The sequence below is a fragment of the Arachis hypogaea genome, chromosome 3, assembly GCF_003086295.3.
Source record: "Arachis hypogaea cultivar Tifrunner chromosome 3, arahy.Tifrunner.gnm2.J5K5, whole genome shotgun sequence".
Taxonomy (NCBI): domain Eukaryota; kingdom Viridiplantae; phylum Streptophyta; class Magnoliopsida; order Fabales; family Fabaceae; genus Arachis; species Arachis hypogaea.
In genome coordinates this window covers 119,291,189-119,311,002 of record NC_092038.1, presented here as the reverse complement: position 1 = coordinate 119,311,002, position 19,814 = coordinate 119,291,189, and the positions used below count along the sequence as shown (strand labels likewise).

The 19,814-nt window shown below is 30.3% G+C and overlaps 1 protein-coding gene and 1 long non-coding RNA gene across 5 annotated transcripts in view; one reads left to right on the top strand and one right to left on the bottom strand.

Moving 5' to 3' along the window:
• Positions 1–4,277, top strand: part of LOC112780340 (replication protein A 70 kDa DNA-binding subunit C-like) — a 22,687-nt gene extending 18,410 nt beyond the window's left edge. Inside the window, exons 2-11 of one of the 4 annotated variants that reach the window (XM_072230071.1) lie at positions 1,646–1,767; positions 1,856–2,126; positions 2,208–2,307; positions 2,402–2,526; positions 2,619–2,703; positions 2,773–2,920; positions 3,010–3,291; positions 3,379–3,564; positions 3,667–3,747; positions 3,847–4,277. In XM_072230071.1, coding sequence (XP_072086172.1) covers positions 1,967–2,126; positions 2,208–2,307; positions 2,402–2,526; positions 2,619–2,703; positions 2,773–2,920; positions 3,010–3,291; positions 3,379–3,564; positions 3,667–3,747; positions 3,847–4,014 — 1,335 coding nt within the window. In that variant the 5' untranslated portion in view covers positions 1,646–1,767; positions 1,856–1,966 and the 3' untranslated portion in view covers positions 4,015–4,277. Of the gene's footprint in view, positions 1–1,554; positions 1,768–1,855; positions 2,127–2,207; positions 2,308–2,401; positions 2,527–2,618; positions 2,704–2,772; positions 2,921–3,009; positions 3,292–3,378; positions 3,565–3,643; positions 3,748–3,846 lie in introns of those variants that run through there. The other 3 variants (XM_072230080.1, XM_072230077.1, XM_072230084.1) reach the window with 3 other exon arrangements.
• Positions 2,753–15,091, bottom strand: LOC140182743 (uncharacterized). Its single transcript, XR_011878826.1, has 7 exons — positions 14,996–15,091; positions 7,347–7,395; positions 7,071–7,237; positions 6,727–6,891; positions 3,400–3,541; positions 3,136–3,281; positions 2,753–2,877 (listed from the first exon to the last, which is right to left on the bottom strand). It is a non-coding gene; the product is annotated as an uncharacterized lncRNA (long non-coding RNA).
• Positions 15,092–19,814: the final 4,723 nt, after the last annotated feature.

The window sequence follows — 19,814 nt, the reverse complement described above, 5'->3', positions numbered from 1 at the left end:
TTTAAAAATATTGATAATAATATATTTGTATTCAATAAAATCTACATATTGAAAAATACCAAATATTACATAAATGTTTTAAATATTAATATATTTGACATTAAAAATTTCAATAATACTTATTCTTCATACATGTATTTCTCATTTTAGTGTAATTTCTTTTTTATTTATACTTAAGAAAATATTCATTTTCCTTCTAAATTTATGATTCATTCTATTAATAATATATACTAATGTTTCCTTTACATAGTATTCAAATAATCTAGAGTTCTTAATATTTATTGTATGCAAATTTCACTTTATTCTAGACCAATGTTAATACAATCTAGTATTATATTTTAAGTATCTAATTCTAATTTGATTTATTAATGTTCATATATTAATATTTTAGGTTGATATTAAAGCTATCCAATGAGATTTAAGTTACTTAATTTCATGTAGCTCAGTGTATCAATATCTCATTTTTCATTCTAGAAACTCATTTTTAGATAAAATATTATTGTATTCATTTAAATAATACTTGAAAATAATATACTTTCATATTAAGTAATTTTAATGTAAGTAGTTAAATATTTCACATTGCTTAAAATCAATATATGGTAATACTTTAGAATCATTAACCTAGTTCATGATAGATCTATCCCAATAAATAAGATAATTGATTCTTCTAAATTAAGAATGATGATGGACTGATAGATTTAGTTCAAAAAGGCTGACTTCTTCAATGTTTATATGATAAGTATTCTGTATTGGTCTCATTAAATAGAAATAAGTTATGCATTTAGATGATTGCATGTAAAAAGTATCTTGATTTATGTTTGTGAAAGTCATTTAAATATTTAATATTTTTTAATTAATAATTACTGTAATTATTTTTATTATACAATGTATTTTCATGAATTTATAAATTTATCTTCATAATTTATCTATTAAGATTATATCAAATATTTATTTAATCTTATTGGTCTTTAAAAAAAAAAAAAAAATACAAACCAATTATAATTTTTTATATCTTATTTTTATTTTATATTTTTTGTTTTTTTTTTTTTTTTTTATTATTTTTTTTTTTTTTATCTTTTATTTTTTCTTTTTAATATTTTATTATTTTTTTTTATTTTTTTTGTTCTAGGTGGCCATCCATATTGTTTTCATCCACAATTTTAAAATATTATAAACTTTGGGCTTAACAAAAACAACTACCCAATCACATATACGTTCATTTGTAACCTATGGCATGGAATTGGCTGAGACTGCTGTTCCATCTATTAAAATAGAAATCTTGAGTAGTTTGATCATTGAGGCTATCCAAGTGTCAAAATTTTAAGTTCCTTATTACTGTTCATGTCATGCATGTATGTATGTTAATGATATTAATAACTTTTCATGATGGTTATCACACCTAATCTATAAACCTATTATTTTTTTTACATATTCCTTTTTGGAGGGAAATTATGGGGGAATTTCAAATAAAATTTTATGTAATTGTAGTTTGAATTTCGAATGCACCCGCCATGAAACTTCCTGTAATTTGGTTTCACTTATATATATACATACTCCTCTTTGTTGTTTATATAAGTACATATCAGATATATCTTGAGTAGAAATATATAATCTAACATGGGTGAAAGGTGTGACTTTTTTGAAGAAATCTCCACAAAAAGAGCAGACTGGATCATTAAGGTTTATGTTGTAAGGATGTGGTATGGTCCTCCACGCCCAAATAGTAGTGAAGCTGGTGCTTTAGAGATTGCATTGCACGACTTGAAGGTTTGTTTAAACCATATTAACTTCTAAATTATTATCCGGAATTTGTTCAAACTATCATATAACATTATTGTCATTTTATTGTTACCAGGGCAGCAGGATACACTGCACGATTCCAAAATCAGTGGTGTGACTGTTCCGGCCCATTCTGTCGGAGGGGCAGCTATATAGTATTTCTTCTTTTATAGTCCAAAAGAACAATATGTGGATGAAGTGCAGCTCGCTTCAGTATAGGATCACCTTATTACAAAGAAGCATGGTTGTTCATATCCCTCAACCGCTCTTTCCGTTTCAGCCATTTACATTTAGGAGTATTGCGTCTATCCTGCAAGAAGAAAGGCTTGATCAGAATTTTCTTTTTGGTAATGGTTTAATCCAGACTCTGTTTAATGTTTTTTTTTTATGATTTATCCATTAACATAAAGCATCTTTTTGCATTATAGATGTGCTAGCAGAGGTTATAGGGAAGGAGGACCCAAAGGATTTGGTTACCAAGCAAGGGCAGGAAAGCAAGCGGTTAGGGCTGTTAGTGGAGGACCTTGAGTAAGTGTTGTGTATTTAAAGCCTTATGACAATCAGGTTGATGTACAACTCATTTAATTGTTATCAAACATGCTAACAACTTACAATATATCAGGAAGAATTCTATCAGTTGTACCCTATTTGGTTCACTGGTAGATTTGATCCAACCCTATTTAGATGGTGATAAGACTGAACCTCTCATAGTTGCATTCCAACTATTTAGAGCAAAGGAATGGAATGGTATGAATCTAAATACATAAATGATTTAAAATGTTAAATAAAGATGCTTTTTAGAATAATGCAGATATTTATTGTTTTTTGTTGATCTTCAGGGAAGATTAGTATTCAGAGTAGTTTTGACACATCTAACATCCACATAAATCCCAATATTAAAGAGGCCGAACTATTTAAAAAGAGGTATATATCTGTTAATAAGTCTGTAGTAATAAAATATCATGTAAATTTACTCAATCTTCTGTTATATAGTTTGGTGGACAGCACTCAAGGTGATAGTTGTTTTTCATCCCAGAGGATAAGTCATATGTCATCCAGTTCATATCGATCTGCTATTGATGAGCTCAGAAAAGGGATCTGCAAAGTTGAAACAATAGACAGTGTGTTGAATGCAAGTGATGTGAGCATATAAAAGAATCATATATCCTTTTGAATTTGGCTATACACCATTATTTATCATTTTAAGAACAGTAATTTTTTTTTGTTTAGGTTGGGTTTAAATGGATACTATGTACGATTGTTGACTTTGATGTCGGGAGGAATGATTGGTTCTTCATAGCTTGCAAGTATTGTCATAAAAAATGCAAAAAGATAGAGGAGAGATTTGAATGTGACCATTGCCGCAAGAAGGCCGTTCAGGTAGACTTGCGGTATAAGCTTCAAGCTTATGTTTCCGATGCAACTGGAAGTATGTGTGTAGTGTTGTGGGATACCGAAGCAAGCCAAATTGTAGGGTTGAGTGCAACCAAAGTCAGAGAAACCTACAGTCAGGTACAATGAACATATTGCAATTTGTTTATCATTAGTTCAAAAATAGCATTAACATCCTATTGATTATTTTAAGAATTCATAATGAAGGATGATTCTGATGATTCTTACCCGGAGGTGTTGAAGACGGCCTTGGACATGAAGTTGCTATTAAGGATTAATGTGAAAAGTAGTAATTTGAGTGGTAATGAAAATGTCTATAATGTCACAAAAGCTTGCCTTGATGAGCACCTTATCCATAAATACAGCCAGTCTGTAAATGAACAATCTACGAAGGTAAGGAAATTTGAAAATATCAACCCTTAGAATAAATTTATATAGTTTTACATACTATTTCTCTTAAAAAATCATGCAGAACCAGTCTATTGGATATTGCAGGGGTTGGATAATGTTACTAGCTTGGATTGTACTACTGATGTTGTTTATCTTGGTGATGATGTATCTGTCCAAGGTGGACAAGTAAGTTTTTTAGTGTATAGAAAAGGAATTTTCAATGATTAAAAAAGTATGATTAGAGTGTTAAGGATTATTAACTATTTAATTTGTTTTGATAATCAGGAATCTGTCAATGAGTCTAAGACGGTTACCAGCAGCAAGGGAAGAGCTAAAAGGATTGATGCAGGAATTATAGGAGTAGTTGCGAAAGACTTGGAAAGTATACCCGTAGGGCAGTTGTCAAGTACTAAGAAGCCAAGGTTGAGTATTAAGAAAGAAAAGACTCTCTAGACTGTGTACTAAATTAGAGAGCTAAAAAGACTAATACAGGAATTATAGGAGTAATTGTGAAAGACTTGGAGAGTATATCCATAGGGATGTTGTCAAGTACTAAGAAGTCAAAGACTTGGAGAGTATATCTCTAGACTTTGTAATGATGTTTGTGTCTCTAGAAAGTGTGCTTTTAGAATTTCGTTTTCTAATTTGTATTGATGCTAATGACTTAATCTTTCCTGCATGGAGTAACCCATATCAATATAGTTGTTGATTATAAATTATCTATCTATATCCCAAACTTACAATTATCATATTATATAGTACAATATATATACAATATAATCTAGAAGGAACAGATTCAATAACAATTATACATAAGAGAAATCATTTACAAATTAGTAAAGGAACTCTTAGAATATAGTATATCAACTTTCACTATTCTTAAACATGGTTTAATTAATAATAATTTTTAGAGGATGGTCAAGGCATGCAACCAAATATATAGATTTTAAATATATATATATATATATATATATATATATATATATATAATAAATGTCTGCAAATATATCTGATTTTAATATTATATTTATTCAAATACAAAAAACTGTTGACAAAAGAGAATAAAAAATATATTAAAGGTTGGGTTAAATCATCCCTTCAAGCATAGGTAAACCTATGCTCATTCAATATTTGCTTATGCTATAAGAAAAAGATTTTCAATGAGGCATTGTATATTGTTTTGACAGTATACATTTAAAATAACAAGGAATTTGCTACATTGGAGTCTGTGAAACCAAACACAGTTTGAAATAGTAACCTTTAGATTATAAAGTAGTAACTATAAATACCCTATACAAGGATAATCATTAGATTATATGTATTCATATTACATCCCTTTTCCCCACATCAACATGGGCCAAAGTGCTACCTCAGCAGAAATGAACTTGGAACAAGTTTTTCCGGATGATATCTTGCTTGAAATTTTTAGGAGAAGCGAGCCAAAAACAGCAGTGAGATGCAGGGCGCTAGGTAAAGTATGGAATGAGATATTATCTGAATATAGTTTTATGAAAGAGAACACGTTTGCAACTAAGGGTAAGCACTTGAATCTGCTTCTTCAGGTTGGTTTAGCTGCTTGGGTTTATTCGCCAGATAACATAAGTATGATTGATTGTGTCAATGGAGCCGTCATACCATGTCAGCTGCCTATTGAGATTGATCAATCTGGGTGGTGGAGTGTTATTGGGTCTGAAAATGGGATGCTATGCCTGAGATATAGTATCAATGGTTTTAATTCTGAGGTGTTGGTTTGGAATCCCCTTCTCAAAAGTCTTCGGTGCTTGGAAGACCCTGCTGACAAACTACTCCGTCAAGCTGTGATCGGGTATGCATTTGGTTTCACTCCTAGAACTGATCAGTATTTCATTGTACATGTATCAAAGAGGCATATCAGAGATCGATTTCTTCACTGCAATGTATATGACTCGGCTTATGGGGAATGGAGACATGGTTATATTAAGGATCAAAGGCTGAAGAATTTGGGTGATAGTTCTGCCGTATACAGAGGCAAGGCTTTTTGGATCAACTGGGTGGGAAGGCAATCCAATATTGCCAGTGATATAGTTATCTTTGACGTGGTGACGTTCGAAATCCAAAAAATTAAGATAAGTCATTCTCCAAACCAGGATCGAAAGCTATATTTTCAATCTATCACTGTTTTTCAAGACAATTTGTGTTTAATGGGTTATGAAATATCCAGTATGGGATGGCACACTATTTTATCTAAGGTTGACATTGAAACCTTCAATATTGTTCCTTGGATAAACTTTATGGAGAATAGGCAAAGGAAAATTCATTGCAACCCCAGTTTTATTATTGGTGAAGATCTAATCAGAGTTCACGAAAGGATTAAAAGTTCAAAGAGGACAAATTTACCTCTTTCAGTAGAGGTCTCAGTATCCAAAGTCAATATGATTACTCACAAAAGGAATACCATTTACTATAGTTCATGGCCCTATGAGATGTGTCTTAAGTCTGCTACAATTGTATCCCAAGGGTTGCTTATTCCCTGAGGGTTCTGTGTTGTTAGTTGAAGTAGTATTATTAATATTTCTTTTATATTATTAGTTGGTTTATCAAGTGTTGTAATCATGTAATTGTAGCAGTTATTGATAAGTATATCAAGAAGTGTTTCCTAATGTGATTTTTATTCATATTCATAAGTAGTTGTTTCAATTATTGATAACTAATTGATGAAGTGTTATTACTATTTATAAAATCATTCAAAATATATATTTGATTTAATATGCTATTATGATTGATTTTAAAGAATTTTGATTTATTTACCAAGCCAATGTATTCATGAAATTATCTTTTAGTATTTGGGGTTTATGGATTTAGAATTTAGGATTTAGTAATTAGGGTTTAGGGTTAGGGTTAGGTTTAGATTTTAAGATTTTGGATTTAGGATTTATTATTGGATGTCTATATTATTTAGAAGCAGATAACCTTTTTGAAAAAGCAAGATTATTGAATATCAAAGACTTTTTAGACAAAAAAAAAATTTAAGATAAAAAAAGAAATATCACTCAATAGCCATTCCAACCCATTATTCATTCCCACATAAAAAAAAAATAAAAAAAACTCACTCAGAACAACAAAATACAATGCAGCTGTAGGTAGAATTAGCAATATCAGAAGCAACTACAAATCTAAATAGAGTACCTGTGAAGTGAAGCCTACTGCCCTCGGTACTCACTAACCCCAAACAATCATCAAATCAATCAATATAAATCCTACTGCATGTTCTGATAGAAGATCTTCACCCATTTCATCATCAGATCGGAGAGAGAAGCTATTCATCGCCGCCATGCTCAGAACTGAGAGAAGCTGCAGCATGCAAACATAGAGCAGAAGTAGAAATCACTCAATAGCTATTCCAATCTATTCCAATCCATGTTCACTTCCACATCAAAAAAAAAATCACTGAGCATACCAAAACACGGTACAGTACAGAAGTAGGTAGAATTAGCAATATATTTTACCTACTATAAATCTAAATAGAGTACCTATAAAGTGAAGTCTGCTGCCCTCGGTAATCACTAACCCCAAACAATCATCAAATCAATCAATATAAATCCTACTGTATGTTCTGATAGAAGATCTTCACCCCTTTCATTATCAGAACGGAGAGAGAAGCTATTCATGGCCGCCATGCTAAGAACTAAAGAGAACGCTGCAGCAGGCAACTATAGAGTATAGGTCAAAATCATAAGGTTAAATCATATCCACTGTAGCCTTTGTGGATCCATGGAAGAGTTGTTGAGATACATGAAATTCAAAACCTGACAAGAAGAAGAATGCGAACACCATCCTGCCGTTTCCAAAAGACCCCTACAATTGAAATAAGAAGTGGAGTGAAAAGGGGTTTATAGGATATGGGATAAGAAACACAAATAGTTGCATTAAGTGGAAAGGGGGTTTATAGGTGTGAAGCAAATTGGAAGGGCATAATGGGTGAGGGTTGCAGATAATCTTTTTATATTCCAATAAAGATATATCTATCACATCAATGTTTCTCTACTCATTCAAAATTAAAATAATAGAATCAAAATAAAAGAGAATAGTCAACATTTTATTAATTATTATTATTATTATTATTATTATTATTATTATTATTATTATTATTATTATTATTATTATTATTATATAGAGTTGAATTGTATTTTGAGATGACTTAAATTTCAATTAGAATTAAAATAAATTTTAGTTATTATAATGAATTAATAAAATTCTTGAATTGAATTGAATCTCAGTATTTAAAGTATCTATAAAATAAATTAAAATTGTATAACAGACAACTTCATATTTTATTAATATAATATCATCTTATTCAATAAATATATTTATTTATTAAACTATATGGAATAATTTAAATACATCTGAAAATTTAGATTTTAAAGCCACTAATATTTATTAAGTTGAAGGAAAGGGAAAATAAGAAAATGAAGATACTTCTTAAAACCGAAGAATATAACGGCTAATGACTAAAAAGAAAACAAATATACTATTTTAAAAACAAAAGAGAATACTTAATATTATATCAATTATATATTATATATAAGTGAATTGAATTTTATGATGAATTAAAGGTTAACTAGAATTGAATTAAATTTTAGTTTTTAAAATGAGTTAATCAATTTTAGACCAAAAAAATTTTAACCTAAAAAAATGTAGAGGGGGAATAAAATAAATAATCTTTAGGTATAAAAGAAAAATTATTTGGAGACAAATTTGTACATACATTGTCATAGATTCTTTGACATTCGAATTTTAATTATTAAATTAATTAACATATTAATTTATAGTTAAAACTGTAAATAAACAAAACATTCTTACGCAATAAAAAAAAGTGGAGAAAACTAAAAATTGAAGAAAATACAAGAAAATCAATATATTATGCTTTTTCATTCCCACCATTTGACCTTCAGCATTTACATATCCATTAAGGCCCCTACAATTGAAATAAAAAGTGGAGTGAAAAAGGGTTTATAGGGTATGGTATGGGATAAGAAACACTAAAATAGGATAGCTGTAAAAAAAATTTTTATAGGCGTCAGACAAATTAGAAGGGCATAGGGAATGGATAAAAGTTGCAGATAATCTTTTTATATTCTAAGAGAGATTTATCTATCACATCCATGTTTCTCTACTCATTCAGAATTAAAATAATAGAATAAAATAAAAGAGAACAGTCAACATTTTATAAATTATTATTATTATTATTATTATTATTATTATTATTATTATTATTATTATTATTATTATATAGAATTGAATTGCATTTTTTGTGTACTTAAATTTCAATTAGAATTAAATTAAATTTTAGTAATTAAAATGAATTAATAAAATTCTAGATTTGAATTGAATTTCAGTGTTTAAAATATCTATAAAACAAATTAAAATTTTATAACAGATAACTTTATTTTTTATTAATATCTAAAAAATATCTAAAAATATAGAGGGGGTAAAATAATTACTCTTTAGGTATAAAATAAAATTAATTGGAGATAAATATGTACACACATTGTCATAGATCTTTTTACACTCCAATTCTAATTATTAGATTAATTAACATATTAATTTACAATTGAACCTGTACAAAAACCAAATATTCTTACACCATAAAAAAAGTATAGATTGTTAATGTCTAAAATCTAAAGAAAATATAAAAAAATCAATATATTATATTATACTTTTTCATTCCCACCATTTGACCTCCAACATTTACATATCCATTAAGGTAGAGTGTACTTTAATAACATATTCTCTTCACCACATGTAGGATTTTTTTAATTTCAGACACTAGAATTCTATATTTATACCGAGTATTGTTGTTAACAAACTCACATTAGAAGCTTGAAATACCATTTACAGTGATTTAGTGAAAATGAGTGATATCACACCCAATCATTCTTTTTTCCAGGATCAAAAGTTGCCTAACGAGTTGATGATGGATATATTTTTCAAGGCCGACCTGAAAACTCTGATGCAGTGTAGGGTTCTTAATAAGTTCTGGAATGAAATGCTCTCACCCTACAATTTAATGAAAGAGCTTACATTTAAGAACATGGATAAATATACAAGTTTGTTTATCCATATGGAGCTTCCACCATGGGAAAATTCAACAATGAATATAACAAGCATTGATCCTATTGACGGTGCCGTGAGGTCATGCGAGCTACCATTCACCGTATCTAATATTGGTTGGTGGAATGTCATTGGTTCAGACTATGGCAATATTTGTATAAGGTACACTATCGGTGGCTTTTTATCTGAGTTGATTGTGTGGAATCCTTTGATGAAATGTGTCAGGTTTCTTTCTGATCCTGCTTCTAAACAATGCTGTCAAGCTATTTTTGGTTATGCATTTGGGTATATTCAAAATACTGATAATTATTTTGTTGTTTATGTTTCAAAGCGGCATTTTAATGATAAGTTTTTGCAATATCATGTCTTCAACTCATCACAAGGCTCTTGGATTAATGGTACAAGCAAGAACTTAAGGCTACATAGATTAGGATATCACAGTGTTTTCTATCAAGCAAAGGCATTTTGGATTAATTGGGTGGAAAGTACACAATATTCTGTTGCTAATTGTGTTGTCATGTTCGATATATATCTTTGCGAGTTTAAGAAAATAAAGATTCCAAGAAAAGCAATTAAAGACTTTCAATATCTTATTGTTTATAAGGATATTCTTTGCTTTGTATCTCATGAGAGTAGACCAGATGGAAATCGGGTCAACTTTTGGAAGGTAGATATCGAAGATGGTGGCTTTTTACATTGGAAGTGTATAACAGGGATAAGTAATGTTGGTATTATTACTAATCCTAGCCTAAAGGTTGGTGCTGAATTCCTAATGTTTAATGAAGATGACAGAAGCAATGATAATGATAATGTTGCAGCATCTTCTGGATTTTCTATCTCTAAGCTCAATATGCATACTAAAGGTAGCGAAACTTTTGTATACAGGACACGGGTACAAGATATGATGTTTAAGTCTGTTACTAAGGTTCTTCAAGGTTTGCTTAGGCCATGAAGGATGAAAGAATTGTACCACTTTATTGGTACAAGATAGTGTTATGCTTTAAGAAGTTCTGTAGGTTCTTATGTTTCAAATTTAAATTCCAGCTTTATGTTGACTTGCTTTATTATAATTATCTGATTATTATTAAGAGTTAAATTCCAGCTTCATGTTGACTTGCTTTATTATAACTATCTGATTATTATTAAGAGGATTAATTTATTTGATATAGTTATGTACATTATTCTTATCCTTTACTGTTATTTTTATTTTTTTTAACTCCACAATCTTCTAAAGATATCATTTAATTAACAATTTTTTTGTGAACTTGAATTTATTAATAAGAGAAGGTTTATCATATATTCAGATTAATTCATAGGAACTATTTCAGAAGTCTGATTGTGTTTATTTGGTAATTGAAGCCAAACATAGATAAGAGACCCTATGAAATTGATGCCATTGAGGTGAATTTTTAAAGAAAGTAACAAGAATCACTAACCATTATCACTAAATATTTATATTATATGTTGTAAAGATTTTTAGATATGTCTCGGTTGTTATTATGTGAGGCATTAACAACTTTATGTGTACATAATTAAAATGCTAAAATTACTATTTCTTCGTCCTTATTTTAAATTCATTTAAGAAATTAATGTATTCGAAATTTTGTACTTCTCAATTAAAAAAAAAAGAGGAATATTTAGTATCAATTAATCTTTAGACAAAAAAATATAAAAATATAGAAGTAGGTAAATAAAGAATTTTGACCTAAAATAAATTCTGTAGAAAAATAAATTTTGAACATTTTTGAACATTTTTTTCAAAACTTTATTTAAAATAAGAAATTTAAAAATTTTATAAATTACAAATCATGTTGATTCTTTTTTAGTAACAGAAGAAAATAGAAAAAATTGTCTAAAATGTAGAAATAGATTCTTACAAAGTATCTTAAGGTTAGATTTAAGGTTTACGATTTAGGATTATAGTGTTGGGTTGACCTTTTACAATTTGAAATTTAGGTTTGAGTTGTTTTGAAATTTAGGATTTAGGAGTTATAGATAATGATATCCAATTAATTTATTTAATAAAATTTAAAAATAAAATTCTAGAAGTAGATTAAAAAAAGATGAATTGTTAAGTAAGAAAAAAAGCATCAAAGAAAGAAGTTGACTAAATTGATGAACTATTTTTTAAAATACTTATTTAAATAAGTAATGAAAAATTTTATATAGTACAAATAATACCAAAAAATCTTTCTACGTGAAGATAATAGATACCGTGTTTATATATATATTAATTGATGTAAAAAATATATGCCAATTAATAGAACCACATCCATAAACGGTGAAATTGTTGGATTGAGATGTATTTAAAGAAGGAAAAAAATTACTCACCATTATAATTTGAAATTGGTTATTAATAATAATTATATTTTCTAAAATAACTGTTTTGTAATCTTTTAAATTCAAGAAATTAATCTATTCCAATAATTATTTTGTTTAGATATATTAAGTAAATTTAAAAAATAAAATGGATACCTATTTTAAAAAAAGTAATATTTCATATCAATTAACCTTTAGAGAAAATTTTTCAAATAAATCTAAATATGTATTTATATAAAATAAAGAATTTATAGGTATAAAAAATATTCATCAGAGAAAGAAGTTGTTTAAATTCATGGATAATTTATTTAAAAACTTTTGTAAGTGGAGAGAATAGATAAATTAGTTAAATCTATATAAATTGATGTATAAAAAATGCTATTTTTCTAGAAGCCAATCCTGAATAAAAATATCTGTTTTAAAATCTTAAAAAGTCCTTTAAAAAAATGGATGTAAAAAAATTCATATTAAAAATTTTAGTGTAGTAACATACAATAAAGATTTATGAGTAAAAAGTAATATCCATTATTTAACCATAGTTGGATAACTACTATTGATCTACAGAGCACACCACAAGCTCCAATAATCACAAAAGAGATTTCATAGGTTGTACTCCTTAAACCTCATCATTTCCTTCTACCTCAAGTATAATATATTATTAGAAAGCTTTGTAGAAAAAATCACATTAGCCCTATAGCTCAGCTAAAAATATTTATTTAACAATTATCATAGACTCGGGCATACTTATATAAATTCACTAAATTTCTCCAACAGCAGCACATTATTTTTTGAATTATGAGGTGTGGTTCTATCACTTCGATATTCTGTTTTAGTGTAAAAATGTCCATTAACAATACACATCAAACTTCATCTACAAAGAAAGATTTGCCTGAAGATGTCCTAATGGAGATCTTGGTGAAGACCGAGCCAAAGACTGTTGCGAGGTGCAGATGTTTGAGCAAACAATGGTACCGCCAATTATCTTCCTATCAATTTGTGAAGAGAAATTTTTTGCAACCAAAGGTAGGCATTTCAGCATTCTCTTAACATTTGGTTTTCCTCCGTGGGAAATCGGGCGTGATTGGCTTACAAGCATTCATGGAGAATCTCAAGCCACTACACCTATTAGGTTACCATTCAATACATCCGATTTTGGATGGTGGAGTGTCATTGGGTGTGACAATGGGTTGGTGTGTTTGAGGTACAGCCTTCATGGACTCCCATCCGAGATCATGCTGTGGAATCCTCTAACAAGGCGAACACGAATTTTAAAAGATCCTGGATCAGTTCGTTCTTTGCATGCTGTTTGTATATATAATTTTGGATATACAAGTGGCATTGATCAGTACTATGTAGTTCACGCTTATAAGAGGAGTTTTCGAGACAGGAGGCTGGAGTTCACATTTTACGATTCTCGAATGAACGACTGGACTGAGCATGTCATCGAAGACAAAGTAATTCAGAAGTTAGGGCCGAATAGCGTATGGCTGAATGGTGTTGTGTTCTGGATTAATTGGGTTGGTGAGGACTATATCCATCCACTTTGTGTTGTGTGTTATGAATTAAAATCAGGCCAGCTTAATCGGTACACAATCCCGAAGATAGCCAAGAAGAAGTTCCAATATCTTTCGGCTTTTAATGATAAGGTCTGCTATATTTCATATGATAGTACATGTCAAGATGATAAGATCGGGATATGGAAATTAGACACCAATGCATCCAGGAAAAAGATGTGGCAAAACATACTCAGCATTAATCCAATCAGCATCGGATTTAACCCTAATATTTTTATTGGAGATCAGATCATTATGCTAATGGAGCACAGAAGCAACCTTATGAGGATCAATGATCGTCATAATACTGAGATTTGTTTGAAGAGTCTGAACATTAAAAAAAATCAGAGCAAAGAGTTATTCTACAGAACTTGGATGGAAGAGATCGAGATCAAGTCCTTAAGCTTATTATTGCAAGGGATGTTAAATCCTTAATATTTAATTTTATGTCTTTTAATCCTTAGAGCAATTAGTGTTGCTGTTATCAATCTATATTTCAGTCTGGGTTATGTATTGTGTTATTTTAATGGATTTTCTCTATGTGTTCCTGTGCAATATATTGAAGAGTTTGAACATTAAAAAAAATCAGAGCAAAGAGTTATTCTACAGAACTTGGATGGAAGAGATCGAGATCAAGTCCTTAAGCTTATTATTGCAAGGGATGTTCAATCCTTAATATTTAATTTTATGTCTTTTAATCCTTAGAGCAGTTAGTGTTGCTGTTATCAATCTATATTTCAGTCTGGGTTATGTATTGTGTTATTTTAATGGATTTTCTCTATGTTCCCGTGCAATATATCTTTAGTTGTTGTGTTTTGAATTCACCTATTCAATTTGGGTTTGCTTATGAGGCATCTTATATTAGATTACCCCTCTAATATTCATTTGTTTTAGTTGAAATTAGATTTGAATTTCATTAGCAACACAGAACTTTCAGTTATTATAATAAGTTTCGGTACTTGAAATATATTATAATAATATTAATAATAGATAATATAAGTTTCGGTACTTGATACATATTAATAGATAATATATTATAATAGAACAAGCTACTAGATATATATAAAAGATATTTTTCAAATCCAGCCTTTTAGATGCTACTAAGATTTCAATACGAAACTCATAGATATGCTATGATCTACACATAGAAATGATTTAACAAATCCCAAATTTTTTGGATCATAGTTGCCACAAGTTTCTATGTAATAGCATCATCTATTGCTTAGGAGCAATCACTATAGTTAGGTTGTGTGTCATAGTTAGGTTGGGTGTCAGGGAAGAAGTTTCATGCTAAGCTACATTTTTAATTATTAAAATAACAAATGACGGACATCATAAAGAAGTCAATGATTTGAAATTTTGAGACCCATATATATTTCTGCTAACCACAATATATCTGAATTCTGAATATATTAAGTTCTCATTTAGTATTATTTATACTTGAAATAAAAGTGAGTAATTTTAGCAAGGACCTGTTTGTGGAGCTCTCTTTGTACGTTGTTGTTATTTAGTCCACCTTTATGAAGCTCCTTTCAATGTAAATATGGCACTCACATCAGCAGGTCCCTAAACAACATAAACCATTCTGTCAGAAAAGAGTTTTCAATTTCACACTATGGACAAGGAATTATGCAGAACAGCAAGGGCCAAAAGGAAGGAATTTCTAATCCAAAACCGTGCTAAACAGTTTTCTATCAAAGGTCAAATTGGTATTATATATATAGTTTATTTCTCCACTTAAAATCTTTGATAGATTGTATTATAAATATCTTTAGATTCACTTTGTATCCTTAATGTTATCTATCAGGAGCTGCTAGACGGCCAGCTTTGAAAGATATAAGCTCTTCTCTCAATGTAATTAGACCTATGATTTTGGTTCAAACTCTTCATCTAAACAAGACAATCAAGGTAATTGATTGTTTTCAGCTTACTATATGTAAATTCAAGTGTTTTGAACATGATAAAGAATCCTTTTTTGAATGCTACCATGAATGTTTTGAATCAAAATATTAGGAACTTAGTGAGATATATACTTGGATTATTGGAATAACTTAGATGTTTGATATCAATGAAATAACCTGTGCAAGTCTTATGGAATTTCATTCTGGTGTTAGCTTTTTCATAAGTTCAATAATTTCGAAAATCAAGTTACTTATGACACATATTCAGTCTCATTTGCAATATCAAATGTGAAAAGCATAAAAAACATACATGAAAATTATACTCCAGAACACATACTTTCAAAAGATGGTCAGGGATGTCAATGTGATCCATCGGAAGAGATTTGTGAATCAACCATTAATCAGACTAAAGGCTCTCCAAATGGTCAGTTAGTCGTTGTTTATTCATATAATTATTATTGCATAATTATAAGAACTTGGTACTTGGTTTTTGTGTAATAATCTTATTATTTGTCATTTATAAGTTAATAGATTTGAGATGCAAAAGAGCTAGGATTGGAGACTTATTTTTAGGGATGGAAATGTACAGAGTAGCAACAGTACAAGTAAAGGTCATCACGGTAAGTATAAATCCCTATGTTTAGTGAAAAAACTTTGTAACCTTGCATCAGATTGAAGATTTTGTTTATTTTGACGATGTATTATTCTCCATTATAGATCAGACGCAGAACTATGTTTCAAAGAAAGCAGATGATTTGCATGTGGGATTGACAATGCAGAGCACTTTGACTGCTATCACAGCTCAGGAACCGATACATCCTAAGAACATTTTCCCGATACATTCTCAAACCAATGATTGTTTAAGCAATAGGAATTCATCAATCTTGGAAGGTAAAATACTTGACATCTCTATTATGAAACTTTGCATTAATACATTTATTTTTAGATTATATTGGCTTTTAGTTACACGAATTAATAAATTTTGTATTTAAATTTGGTATATCACTCAATGCAGAAGATCCTTTGCTAACAGCTGATGAAACATTAAATAATGGGGCTGTCAATGTAACAGATATGTTGTTAGAGGGAATCGGTAATTAATTTCCATCTTTAGTGTACAGACACTTTAACTTTTAGTTAATCCTCTAATTTTTTAATGTTTGTTCTTAGGCGAGGAGACAGCGTGCAACAATTCGGTATATACAGAAGGTAATGTGGTTTCCATTGTTAAACTGCAATAAATTATTGTGATATTATAGTAATTAGTAAAATAGACTAAGGTTACTAAATTTAGATTCACATATGCTCTTAATAAGGTTGGTCTCACAAGTCGTACTTATAGTTATTAATTATTGAATTAAAAAATAGCAAGAATTTAACTCGGATTTCTATTTTATCATGTGTGTATGTTGCAGAATATATTAACCATGGTGAATGCATCTATGAGTGTGAATTTTGTAATGCTCTCTTTTGGTATGATGAAAGAATTGGAAAACATTATAATGCAACTATTCCTAAGTACACGCTGTGTTGTAGAGGAGGTCAGGTTCAGTTGCCTCAACCGAAAGAACCTCCTCCTATTCTTCAACGTCTAATGTGGAATAACGATGATAGAAGCAAGAACTTTTGTGAGAATCTTCGAACATACAATAGCATGTTTGCATTCACATCTTTGGGTGGTAAAGTCGACAAAGTCATTAATCGAGGCAGAGGTCCACCAACATTTATACTATGTGGACAAAACTACCACCTTCTTGGCAGTCTTATTCCCCCTGAAGGATCAACTGCTAAATTTGCTCAATTATATATATATGACACAGACAATGAATATCTAACAGAATCCAAGTTGTAAGGTATATATTCTTAGTGGTGTATCTCTGTTAAATTTCATTCAATTAATAATTTAATTTATTAGATTTATTTGTCTTTTGCATTGTTAAGGGTGCTCAATCAAGATATATTAATATGATTTCTTTCTTTATAAAGTGAATTAAACATGATTTAAAATTAAGAATAATCACTGATTATATTTCTTTTAGTATTTTAGTAGGGTTTATCTAATTATAGACATTAAAGTTAGTCCTTAATCGAGTTTAACAATTTCATGAACCATATAATAAAGCAGTGATTCAATTTGGACAGTGGAAATGATCATAGGAGCAAAGTTGATATCTAATTGTCCAAGAACTGAAGGAGAGCTTGATAAAATAATGTGTTGGTAAAGTCATTTCGCATGGTTAGAGACTCTTTGAACAATGGAACTCAAAAAAATGTTAAGCTTAGGCTTATTGGTAAGAGAGGACGAGATGAAGAAGATATAATTTGCCCTCAGTATCAGAAGTGGCTGGATTAATTGTGGTGATTTTGATGCATCACGAACGGAGGAGATATTGTTGTTCAAACCCGAAGTGGATCTCTTCAGCGTATAACTGAACTCATCCATCTTATCTTGGATTACAGTATCCAATTTTGTTTCCATACGGAGAGGATGGGTTTCGAGAGCATATACCACTTAATCGCATTAAAGAAAGAATGACAACGAAGAAAAGTGCGTAACCATGAGGGACTATTTTGCATTTTATATTCAGGAAAGTTCTCGGACGTTCTCCTTTGCTTTATTCTAGACGACTATTCCAACAATTCATAGTAGATGCTTACTCAATGATCGATCATCTCGACTAATTACTATCGTTTTCACAGGAAAATGTACGGTGTGATCTCTACAAAGGTATATGTGAAGCTGTTGTGAATGGAGATATTCTGCAACTACGCACGGTAGACGTATAGTCTTACCAGCAACTTTTGTTGAGGTCCTAGATACATGATTCAGAATTTCAAGTGCCATGCAATTTGTACCAAAGTTGGTTATCCAATTTATTCTTGACCTTTACATGCAATCCTAAATGGCCAGAAATAGTGGATCATTTGTCTACAAGGGGACTAAAAGCTGAAGACAGGCCTGACATTGTATGTAGAATGTTTAAAATGAAGCTAGATACCTTGATTAAAGATCTTCGTGTGAATATGTTATTGGAAGGTCGTTGCAGGTATTTTTTTAAGTAATTTAGTCGGAGATAATTAGTTACATTTTGAACAACATAATGAAAACTTTTTATACAAATTAAAGTCTTATTACTATATTGTCTTTTCACAGTGATACACTTTGAATCCAGAAGCGTGGTGCCTCATGCATATATTGTTATTCTTCATGAAGGGGACAAGTACCCTACTCTGATGATATTGATAACATTATATCTGGGAAAACAGATAAAAGGTTGATGAAAGTACTATGATGCAGTCAGTAACTGATGATTCATGTCATGTGGACTTCCTTAAAGGATTCACATGTATGGACAAGGTAGGTGCTTGAGGAATTCCTAAGCGTTTTGTGATCACTTCTATTGATGATGATGGATATCCCGTTTATCGCCGCAGAGACACTGGGAGAATATAAAGAAATCTGGGGTTGAATTAGATAACAGATGGGTTGTTCCACACAATCGAAGTTTATTGTTAAAATATGGTGCTCACATCAATGTTGAGTGGTGCAATCAATCTAGGTCAATTAAATATTTATTCAAGTATGTTAATAGGGTCATGACGTGTTACTGCTTCTTTTTACCGCGAGGGGTCTACAGAATCATTATGTGATGAGATTGACGAGATAAAGATGTACTATGATTGTAGGTATTTATCTCCATGCGAAGCAGCTTGGCGAATTATGGATATGATATCATTACAGGTACCCAGCAGTCATCCGCCTACCTTTTCACTTGCCAAGCGAACAGATTGTTTTATTCAAAGATCACGAATCATTAAAAGATGTGGTCGAAAGCCAACTATCAATCAGTCCATGTTCTTGGCATGGTTTGAAGCAAATCGTGAATTCGAGGAAAGCAAAACAGTTGAGCTATGTAGACTTTCCTTCCAAATTTGTATGGAATGCTAATTCCAAGAAATGGCATCGAAGAAGGTCACATCATGTAATTGGTCGTGTTTATTTTGTTCCTCTTCTTCGGGGGGAGTCATATTATCTAGGATACTTCTCAATTTTGGGTGAAAGGACCAACAAGTTATGAGGACATTCGAACATACAATGGTGTTGTTTACAAATCATTTCGGGAGGCATGTTTTTGCTCGCGGTTTGTTGGATGATGACAGGGAATATATTAAGCAATTGAAGAAGCAAGCATTTGGGGTTCTGGCGAGTAAACCTTAGGAATCTATTTGCCACTCTTTGTTTTCTAACTCAATGACTAGACCCTATATGTTTGGGAGAAGACATGGAAATACTTCCGATGGTAATACCTTCATAATAGAAGAAGACTACTTAACCATCCAGGTATTAACTTGCTTCTAGATTTTTCTAATTTTCAAATGACATATTTCT